Source organism: Prenolepis imparis, unplaced genomic scaffold (genome assembly GCF_030444845.1).
Source record: "Prenolepis imparis isolate NDT839.2.m4 unplaced genomic scaffold, iyPreImpa1.0 SCAF_13, whole genome shotgun sequence".
Taxonomy (NCBI): Eukaryota; Metazoa; Arthropoda; class Insecta; order Hymenoptera; family Formicidae; genus Prenolepis; species Prenolepis imparis.
Genome location: NW_028141171.1, coordinates 6,362,776 through 6,374,249, shown reverse-complemented (window position 1 = coordinate 6,374,249; position 11,474 = coordinate 6,362,776). Strand labels below are relative to the sequence as shown.

Sequence of the window (11,474 nt, the reverse complement as noted above, 5' to 3'; positions counted from 1 at the left end):
ATCTTTATATATTTTTTAAATCTTTTCTATAAATAAATAAAATGAGAAGTCACGCATATATGAAATTATATCAATAATAATATATTATAGTTTTAATAATGGTAATATAATATTGTAGATAATATATAAAATGAATTTTAAAAAATTTTAATAAAGGAATTTAATAAAGAAATTTTACGATAGATCTACTTGTCATACTAAGTATAATAAAGGGAGGAGGAAAGACACATTTAATGGATTAGTTTTGATAGGTATTTATTTTCATAATGATGAGTGTGTGTGTTCTTTATAATCGATCTATAATATACATCGTAGCATTCGGTTTATACATAATTACAATTGTAAATCTCATTCGTCCTCTTAATGCGTAATAGTAGTGGGTTCGTGTATCGCGGGAGAAGGGAAAAACTTCGCTCGCTCTTTTTCTCTCTCTCTCTCTTTCGGGTACGCGAAAATGCAAAACGAAGGTTTCATAGAAAAAACGCGCACCACCATACATACGTACGTACGCTCCCGAAGAGAATATCTCTCGCGCGCACCGGCAAATTATACATTTATATCCGTAGATATATGAAAATAAAGTATATATGTACAACCAAAAAATTATTATTAGGAGGAGCTCGCACTCTCCCGGTTCTTGACCGAATGACTCCGAGTGATTTTTTTTTCCTCGAAAACGACGATCCTCCGGCGTCAATTGTGATTTTCCATTTGTGTGAAAACGATAAGGCGACTTTATAAGTCTAAAGGAGGAAGTTATACTCGCGGCAGTGCCCGCTACTGGCCGCTCTGCTGTCAATGTGTGAGTATTTATTATGTGTAATGGGTGTGTTTTTTGTGTGTATGGTTGTGTGTGTGAAGTTCCTAGGAAACAATAAATAAAATCTATCTATTCTCATTTATCTAGCGCGAAACGCCGTCGCTTTGATTTGCTGGTCGATCCACTGTGTTTTCGTTTATCTATACCGATTGGCCGAACGTCCCTTACCCTTCAGCCTTCGAGCTCTCGAGGGAATATGCTCCCTCTCCTTAAAGTAAGATTGCATTTCTTTCTAGCTGCCGTCATCGCGATGTGATACACATCGCTTCCTCGCTTTCTCTCTTCATCTTTCCTTACACGCGTCCGGCTTCCTCTTTACATTTACAAAACTAATCGTCGTTAACCATCGCGTCGGACGCGTTGGTATAGAACTTAATCGATATAATTACGCGTTTACATCGAAAGGTACTATGTCTGTTTTATATTTTATATACAGCAGTAATAATTGGTTACTGGTTAAATAGTGGCGTTATTCGCTAAACGTACGTTATCACAACGATGATGAAATTAGCCCTTTGGGACCGCGTCTCCTCAGTCCGCTTTTCCTCGTCCTTCCCTTATTCCTTCTGCCCCCCCTTTCTTGCTTTATTCCTACGTTAAATAATCCTGATGAGACTCGATTAAATAACACGACCATTTCGCTCTCTCGACGAATAAGAGAAATCTAAGCGGACGAGACGAAACACTTTGGCCGAACGGTTCGTCATGTTCGATTCTTCGGCATCGCGCTCGTGAAAAAAAAAATGATCGCACGCCACGCGAATGTGAACATTTTCAAGGTCAGGCAGTTTAATCGACCAATTGAATTCTGAATTTTTGCCAGCCAGTGCCATTCTTACGATTCTTCACAATGATACGAAGGAAAAATATGTTACAAATGTATTCGCGTGCTGCTTCATTGCTCGCTCTAGAATCTAGAATAATTAAATCAAGAGAATCACAATATCAATATCTTCTCAAGTTTTTTTAAAAGCAAATTTTATATTCTAATTGAGTAATACTTTTCTTATAAACAGAGATATCAATATTGCACAATACGCGATTTTTGTCTTCTTAATAAAAATGAATGATTTTATATTTTTGTGTGACATTTTCGAATTTGTCACTAGATTTTTCCAGGACCACAATTTCTAAAAATTATAAAGAAATTATCGTGTTTATTACGTATTATTCATCCATGATTAAAGGAACTATTATTCTCAAATGTCAATCAATGTAAAATTGTAGAATATAAATAAAAAATTTATATAAAATTGTTATATACATTGAATAAATAAATTTCGTGGAATACATAAATTTTGCATATATATAAATTTTTTGTACAAATTTTCTATATAAATATATATAGAACATAAATAAAAAATTTTATTTCTATAATATAAATAAATATTAAATTATTTCTCCCTTGATGATTATAAATAATACAGGATATTAAAACAGCTTCTAATTCTGCTAATGCTCTTTCAAATTAAAATCATCCAATTTTATTCAGAATGCAAGAGAAGCTTTAAATATAATCAAATATCAATTATTATGCAATATAAAATCTCTTATACAATCCATCGTTTCTTTTGCTAGACGTGTATACAGAATTTAATATTGTCAAAATATTTTGCGCAATATTGTCGATTAATAAAACGAGATAGACCGGCAGCGATTCAGCGCGCGACTTCTACTCTATCATTTCTGATAACGCGCGAAATAAAATTTCCAAATTGACTAGATTAGCCCAACAAATATCCTGACGAATGAATCTGAGAAATGAAAAGAACTGGCAGGCAAATATATATATATATATTTTTTTTTTTTTTTTTACCTCAATGGACCTGGTTCCGTGGGCAGTTTTTCGGCGACCTTGATTAACGGAACCACTTCGTAAAAGTCACAAGATGGTTGATCATCCCGAATGCACTCCGCTCGATATTGCACGTTTTTATGCACGCCCGTTGAACGTTTCGAATAAGGGCAACGTTCGTGAAGACCGCATCATCTGCCGATCCCTACATAGAAACGAGATCATCGGCGCTCGAGCGATCGGATCGAGTCGCCGTTAGGATTTTGGCATCACAGTAGGGAATAATAATTGTGTCCGCGATCGCAGAACGAGATCGGTCACGAGCCGCTGCTGGTGGTCAGGATCGGCAAATCGCGGTGGGCTTGGGGGTCCCTAGAGTGCGCGTCTCGTACGGCCCTAGAGCCAAAGACACGTTCGCAGCCGGGTACAGTGCACCTAGCCTCCTCTTTACGATCGTCCGAGCCTGGCGAGGACATGGGCGAGGCAGACACGTGTCTGCTGCCTTGATCCTGGGTCAGTCTCGTCAAATGGTTCAGGTGCTGATGAGTGAGGCCGTTCAGACCGGCCAGGTGAGACGCGAACGAGGAGAGACCCGGAAAGGTGGCGCCGAGATGCGGCGGCAGCAGCAGCGGATGCGGCGGTGGTATCCTGGCCGCCAGATCGACCGCGGACGGTAGACTAGGTGCTAAGGGATACGCACCCAAGGCGCCTATGCCAGCGTCGGCGTAGAGTCTCGCCAGAAACTCGTTATGCAGCAACGGGTTCATCTGCGGATCGTCAACGCGCGGTGATAGATTCGGCGGCAGACTGGACGAGAGCGGTGGACTCGACGAGGTCGACAGCAGTTTCCGGTGCAGATTAAGATTCGCCGAATGGCGATCGCGAGATCGTTTCGAGGGGAAGGCCGCGTTACAACCGTCTACGCTGCAGCGGTGCATCAGTTTAAGGTGAACGTTTTGATAATGGGTCTTCACCCCAAAGTGATTCTGAAAGACTTTGCCGCAAGCGGTGCAACGGCGCGGATTCTCACGGTCGAGCGGCACCTCCTGGGTGCTGACGAAGCCGCCGTTCTCGTAGCGCGCGTAAGTGATCAGGCTATTGTCCATATCCATGGCCGCTGTGGAGGGTGAGGCGCTGGATGAACGAGAGCCATGTGAGGAGTTGTCCATGGTGGTCTCCTGGTGGGTCGTGAGGCTGATAGGGCTGGTAGAGCCGCGGCCAGACCTCGAAGCCACCCGCTGCGTCTCGGCGTACGGCATCGCGCATCGACCCTGCGACAAGGACTCGAGTTGACGCAAAGTGTTGGTCGAGGAGTCGTGGGAGAGGTCGTCGGCTGTCGTCGGACGGCTGTCGACCGAGCTCGGGGCACGGGGGGGATCATCGGGACGCTCACCTTCTTGATTGCGCAGCGCGTCGTCCGCATCTTCCTCTTCCTCCTCATCCTCTTCGACCTCTTCCATGGGCTCATCATCGTCGTCCTCCTCGTCCTCCTGGTGCTCCACCTCGTTCACTGCTTTCCTCTCCTCCTGCGCGGACGTCTCGCCGGGTTCTCTCTTCGCGATCGTATCCTCTTTCGCCTTCGTTTCGTCACTTTCCACGCTCTGCCGTCGGTCTTTCTGCTCGGATGACGACGTGGCGTCAGAATTCTTCGCCGCAGTCGCCGAAGTTGTCGTTGTCGTCGCCCCGCACGGCGTTGTGCTCGACGACGGTGCGTTATCGATCTTTGGTTCCGGAGTGATCTGTCGTTTCGGCGATTTGATGCTGCTCGCTCTCGAGCTCAAGTCCCGCGGCTCGTCCTGAAGTTGATTCTCCGCGTTGTCCTGGGAAGAGGGAGCGTCGCGTCGATTATTGACGGACACTGCTGTCGTCTCGCGCTCTTTATTGGCGGCATCCGGCGAACGCGAGTCCGATTCGTGAAAGCCGCCTCTGAGATTTCTCGGCGAGCCGGGGAGTATCTTCCGTTCTTCCGCTTCGAGCCTGGACATCGACATGTCTTCTGGCTGATTCTGAAACTCGGTCATCGGCGTCGGCGCGACGACACTGTCAGACAGACAACGCCGTTGGATCCGCTGCTCCTCGTCGTTGGAGGAGTCACCGTCCGTGGACGAAGAGTGCACTTCCATCGGCACAGCACATCTCGTAGGATGCTGAGACTTCCTCTTGCGCACGCCCCGGTTATGGAAGGAACTCGAGTTGAGCGAGTGTTGGCTCACGGAGAAAGACTGCTGATCGATCGTGCCCATCGAGTCGTTGTCCTCATTGCTATCTGGATTGCTGACGAGATCCTCATCGGCAGTATCGCCGAAATAGAGCTTCGGTCTCTTCGCTAGACTGAAGTCGGCCGGCTGCTCGTCATCGTCGGTGCGAAGCGGCTGCAATCTGGATGGCAGATTGCTGGTTTCATCCTCTGCAACCACAACGATACCGCCATCGTCGTCGTCGTCATCTTCCTCGCCTTCCCGGATCATGGACGACGCCTGAGTGGACGGCGAAACCGCGCCGCCAGGATACGAACCTCGCGCCGGTGTCGTGGTCGTGGTGAGCGCGGCGCTGGACATCGCCATCGCCATCGGCATCGTCGTCGAGGCCGTGGTGGTGGTCGACAGACTCGCGTTCACCGACATTCTCTGCTGATGCAGCGCGTCGTCGTACGGTCTGCCCGCCTGCGTAGATGACAGGTCCAGGTGCTTGAAGTCCAGGGCGCACAACGAGGCCGGCGAACGGAGATCCGGCGGCGGCGTGAGCAACGGGAACGTGCCGAACGGTAGATGATTCAGTCCGGTGGCCGGTACGGGAAGTCCGACTTGCGGCGGCAACACTAGGGCGTGCGCCAAGGACGAGCGGCCGTCGTGCGGTGAGATCTTGCGACGTAGATGCGGCGAGTGCAGCTTCGGGTTCGGATTGGCGCTGTGCCGGTTGCGCGATCTACGCGAGCTGAACATCATGCTGCAACCCTTGACGGTGCACTGGTGCATCTCTCGCAGGTGCACCGCGCTGAAGTGGATCTTCAATGCGCCCTTATCGCAGAAGGTCTTGAGACAGACGTTGCACTGGACGCGTTTCTTGCCGGTGGTGGGATTGATGAAGGGCGTACCGAGATTCGGTGGCAGGTTCGCGGCTGAGCTCCACTGGCTACCTGGCCGTTTGCCCGGAGAGTGCGGTTTCCTGCCGGGTATACTAGCTGGCCTTCCTAAGGATGCGCTCTGAAGGGATAACGGAGTTGGGTTATGTCGTTGCTCGGAGGAGATTGCGTGCTTCGAAAAGGCGGAGTCTCGTCTGCTCAGGTTCAGTGCGCTGTCCGAGTTCTCGTCGTCGTCCTCGTCCTCTTCCGAACCGAACTCGCTGCTCTTCTCGCCGCCGCTATGCACGTCCGCGAGTACGGTTAACCCGGCGCCCATTCCACACGGCGATTTACCCATCGGTGGTGGCGGGAAATGCGTCGGGAAGCTCGGTGGTAGCGCGCCGGAGGAGACGGCGATCGAGAGCGGGTGGAAGGTCAACGCCGAAGAGGAGACCGGCGCGACCGGCATGTGCGGCCTCTGCAGCTGCGACACCGCGGACGAATGATGGGGCGGACTGTGCGGGCTCTGCTGATTCCTCATGGACTTCCGATTTTGCAGCAGCTGCTCCGCGGACGGCGGCGGCGGCGGCAACGCCGGAAACGCCGGCAGCCCGAGGGTGCCCAGTTTCCGGAAGTCGAACGGTTGCATGCTCTGCAACCGATTCAACGGCGAGACCGTCAGGTGCGAGTCCAGGGTGCGCGGGGGCGAGTTTGCTCTGCTGGTGACGCTGGTGATGGGATTCATCATCGACGACGAATAGTGCTTCTGCGCCGTCGGCGACATCGAGGAGTGCGAGATCGACGACGGCGGGGGCGGCGGCAGCGGGTGCGGCAACCGGGAACCCGGCGGTAGCCCGCAATGTAGCATATGCAACGGGGGTGGCAAGTGTGCTAGTGGCATCGTCGGCGGCGAAGGTCGTCTGCTCGGTGACATAGCATCCGTACCTGGCGTTCCGGCGGCCAGCAGCAGCTGCTGCACAAACGGACGCGTCTCGGCGAACCTGAGGAACTGCTGTAGAACCAGCGGCTCCTCCTCAGCCGAGCAGATACTCCATCGGTCCAGCACCGGGCCGTTCTGCGAGTCCTGTGAACAGAAGGCGAAGTGGATTAATCTCTTCGAACTTAAAGAAATCGTGTCAAGGTAACATAAGAAAAGTGTTTGTTTAGTATTTGTTTAGTTTCGAAGCATCAGACGATGATAGTTGCGCGTTTTGGGTGTCCTTGTCAAAATCATGTCGAGATTAAATATTTTAATTAGGTACCACTTTTTATTGTATTTAATTTCTTTAACATTATTTAACCACGTGAAGATTGCGCGATCGAATTCATATGTCTCTATGTATTTCTGTGTATATCTTTCTATGTTGCATCAGTGTTCAAACACTGTTTGCTTATCGCGTTTTTTTATCTTAACTAGAACAACACAAGCAAGCGTTTTATATTTTTAAAAATGATATTTTTATATAAAGTTTATTTAACCTTGATTAATATTGTTTGACATAAATCAGCTGATTAAAGCGTTAATTTTCTAATTAAATTTTAAAATAAAAATATTATAAAAATTAAAATAATAATGTTATAAATAATATGTTATGATACTTTAAACTCGAATAATATTCTTTGACAGAAATCAGCTGATAACTGTCAAAAATATTAATCAAGTTTAAAAAGTATTATATTACTTCAAACTTTGGTCTGAAATATTTTTCACAAAACTATTTTATTCTTGATACAGTTCCATATATTTTTATTCTCTTATTAAGGATGCTGAAAAGTTATAATTATTACATTTTTTAAGAAGAAATTCACAGAATTATTTATACAGTATATCGCAATGAATTTTTAAAGTTTTCCAAGCAGAATTGCAACAACGTATTATGACAGCGTTGTCTCTTTCACGATGAAACAAAGGACAAAGGATTTTTTTCGAAGTAATTTCTTACAATGTTCATTGCACGTGTTCGTAAATTACAGGTGTTTACGATTATACTGTTTAACCTATACGGGAAATTGCGTAAATGCGCAAAATCACGCGGCAAAGAACGTGCGATATCGTCGATCGATTCGCATAATTCGCCGACGATGGACAAGGAGCATTTTTATTCTTTTATTCGACTGTAATTATATATCACAATAAAAATGTTGCTTCTCATATTGTCAACCGAGGACTCGCAGAAGGTCAGACGTCCCGGTTTGCGGTCCGTTACTTACTTTAATGAAATGGAATGCGCAAAAACCGGCTGATAAATAAAAAGGATTGATTGATGATGCTTAATGTAGCGAGTAATTAGTTCTGCTTCGCCTGTTAACAGCAGAGATTGCACTCAAACGCGTTAAGGATTTAACCTTGCATCTCAACGGCTGTATTGTACATACATACTCGATCTGTCTTCCTCTCGTACCTGTTATTAACGACCCTCTTTTTGCGATCGGACTTTAGCGATTTGTCATCGCGCTCCATTAAAAAAAATCTACGTGTTTAACAGTACGAATAATTCGATCCCTCGACAAATTTCAGTCAATCTCGAAGTTCCTTTCTGAAAGTATGAGGTAACGGGAAAATAGTCGCAAAAAAATAATAATAGTTGTATATTAAAAACACGTTACATAATTTTCGATATTTCATTAATGAACGTTTTGCAAGAGTCGAGAGATCATTTCCTTCGTTTATTCATTTAATTTTCTATTTCTGCCGGAGCTAACATTGCAGAACACCGGATGTTTCTCGTTTCTTTGTCGCGATTTCGCCTCGCGATCGTGTGTTACTTGACAAAAGTTAAACTTTTCGTCTTGGTCCCCCTCTCGGGGGCTGAGATATGTATCCTGCCGAGAGAGAGAGGAACGTAAATCTGGCGATACGCTTTCGACGTTCCACACGAAAACGTCACGTACATATATCGCGCTCGTGTGGAGTCACGGCTTCTTATAAATTCGGGGTGGCCGAATATCTCTCTCTCTCTCTCTCTCTCTTTGCGATTTGTATATTTATGCATTCCGAACCTCGCGGACGTAACGCAGGACGCCCAGCACCGCGACGCTTTTCGCGTCTCGTGTATATTTCTTCAAGCACGCGCACGCGTACGTCAAGTACGCACACGGCCGGAAGTATGTGTGCGAGACACATTCGGAGTCCCGACGGACACTCGTGACCGCCGACACTCCGGATTCGATCGCGGGAACGACGTCGTTATTTCTCGTCCCGGGCTAACCGCAAAAATAAAGAATGCTGGCGATCGCATCGCCAGATATATAATAGGCGCTGCCACAAAGTTTTTGTTCTCTTTGATAGAATCGATTCGGCGCCGTCATGGTATATTCGGCAGTATATCTCGATCTTACGGAGCTATTTGTGCTCCTCCTCTTTTTTTATAAAATAAATAGTATATATATAGTATAAGATAAAGAGTACCACTTGTGTATATATTCTAAATATTCTAAAATTTGGACTTAATTTATTCGGTAAATAAGAAAAGAAAAATATTTGGTCCAAATTGATCAAAAAATTTGAAAAAATGAAACGTAATTGATGGTCCCTATACATAGGATATTTATACATGGTATAAAATATTTATTAAATATAAATTAATAACGTCACATAAAATCACATAAAAAATTAATTCAATTAAGAAAGGCAGACACACGAAAATGAGCAAAAATACATTTCTCGCAAAGAGAAATGCTAAACGACGTTTGTGAAGAAAGAGGATGACAGTGGTATCCAAACACGAAAAGATAATTGAAACCATATGGATGGAAAGACAATGAATAACGAATCGATGTACCGTTACATTGCAAAGTATAATTTTCCAATTTTTACACTCACATCCGACGGTAATCAAACTTCAACAGCGACAGCTGTGACGTCCCCGTACCGTATATATTATTTCTCTTGTAGATCGCATAGAGATTATCGTTTGATGATGCACGAGTAATGTCACACCGTTTCTCATGTGTCCACAAGTGCGCGACGACGTTTTCTCTCCGGTTGCTTCCCGCGATAATAGGCTCGTCTCTTCGCGCACGATGTATGCAATTTATGGATTTTTACGCGCATTGTGATACCAGGCACGCGGGAATTTGTTACGCGGTTCTTTGCGCGCATTCATTTTCTCCCATCGATCATCGAGCGGCCAAACTGCAAAATGCGACAAAGTCTCGACGTCGCAAAACGGTATTATGTTCTATTGAAAGTTATGTAAATTGGTTTCGAATAACTGCACGCTTTAATGCTCGATACCAATTGAACAAAATGCAAGATTCGACAAATCAATTCCAGATAATCATAATTTTATTATATATGACAAGCTTTTAATCAGCCATCAAACTTTTTATAAATAGTTTGACATTTTTCTATAATTCTTTTTGCGTACGAATCGGAGATTTAAATATATCGAAATTATACTAGGTCTGATTCTTATCAGCAATATTCTATCGTGTTCTTTGTGTAAACGTCGAGATGTGATCTTGGAATTGAAAAAGAAACAAAAAGCATGTGCTAGATTCCCGAGACTTTACACACCACGAGACGTTCTACCGCGCTTACTACAGTAGCTGTCGATCCTTGAGAGGCAATCTCGAAGGCCGAGGATGCTTTTCCCATAGATACTTGACGAAAGATTCGACGGTATACGCGTCATCATTCACCCGCGGCCGTCTTATACACACATGCGTGACGTTCGGGGAGGAGGGACGAAAAAAGGGTTCCGCGAAGCGCTTAAAACGCGCTTCTCTTTCGTCCTTACGTGAAAGGACCCAAACAGTCAGTCGTGTCTGAGAACGCAAGACTACCGTGTACCGTGGGACTCGAATTTTAATCCCGCACGCGAATGAGGCTCGTTCCGACAACGCTCCATCTCTCTCCATCTGTCTCCCTCTTTCCTTCTCCAAATTCCGCAACGTGGAATTTAACCGTTTTGTGTCCGATGGAACGCGAAATTAGTGTGAAATGTGTGGGTGTAAATTGTGAGGAAAGTAATTTTGACGAAGAAAACTAAAGACGAGAAACAGAGATTGTTATTAGAGTCTATTTTTAAATTATACATATGTATAAATTTTAATTATTATAATATAATTAATGAACTGAAATTAAAAATACGTATCCCCCAACTCCTACATGTTACTTAATGAAAAAGTTAACATTGAAGTGAAAAATCAACTTGTTTTGCAATTTTTTTTATTATGAAAATTTAAAAATTCCATTTATAGTTGTTTTAGTTTTGAATACTGCTTCCCCGAGTTACCGCAATTACAAAAGTACACTATTTATTTAATAACAAGTATTTAAAACTTTAATTTAATTTTACTTTATTTTAATTTAATTTTTAGTATTCAATTAATTAAAAAATTCTCTCTCACATCTTTAAACACATAATTACAATTCTTTTTTACTCCGGGCACGACTTTACAAAGTATATGCGACGGGTAACACCGAGTGTGTGAGAGCAAAATGCGTAATATACACGTTATGTTCAAAGTTCGCTTTGTCGTTCGGGGATGCCTTTAATTAAATTCGGATAGATATAATTAATTTAAATAATAGCGTGTGTACGTCTCAACGTTTCACATATATGTATGTACGAAACGCGACGTCGAGGACCCTGGGAACTTTAGTGGTTGGTACCCAAGAATAAAGGAGGCGTTAAGAACAAGAAGCGTAGCATTACTGCGTTATTGCATAATGGATAATTACGAGAGCCGAAGACATAAGATAAACCTCGTTTTACTCGCTCGCTCATTACGTTTCCCTCAATCCTCGTATGTTTCGCATAATTCTTATTTCGTTCACGCAATTCCCTGTA

At 44.5% G+C, this 11,474-nt stretch overlaps 1 protein-coding gene across 4 annotated transcripts in view; it reads right to left on the bottom strand.

Moving 5' to 3' along the window:
- Window positions 1-252: 252 nt before the first annotated feature.
- Window positions 253-11,474, bottom strand: part of LOC145944898 (uncharacterized) — a 242,506-nt gene continuing 231,284 nt past the window's right edge. For 3 of the 4 annotated variants that reach the window (XM_083053569.1, XM_083053572.1, XM_083053573.1), the window contains one exon: window positions 253-6,760. In XM_083053569.1, the coding sequence (XP_082909695.1) occupies window positions 2,933-6,760 (3,828 nt within the window). In that variant the 3' untranslated portion in view covers window positions 253-2,932. The remainder of the gene's footprint in view (window positions 6,761-11,474) is intronic. The other variant, XM_083053570.1, reaches the window with a different exon arrangement.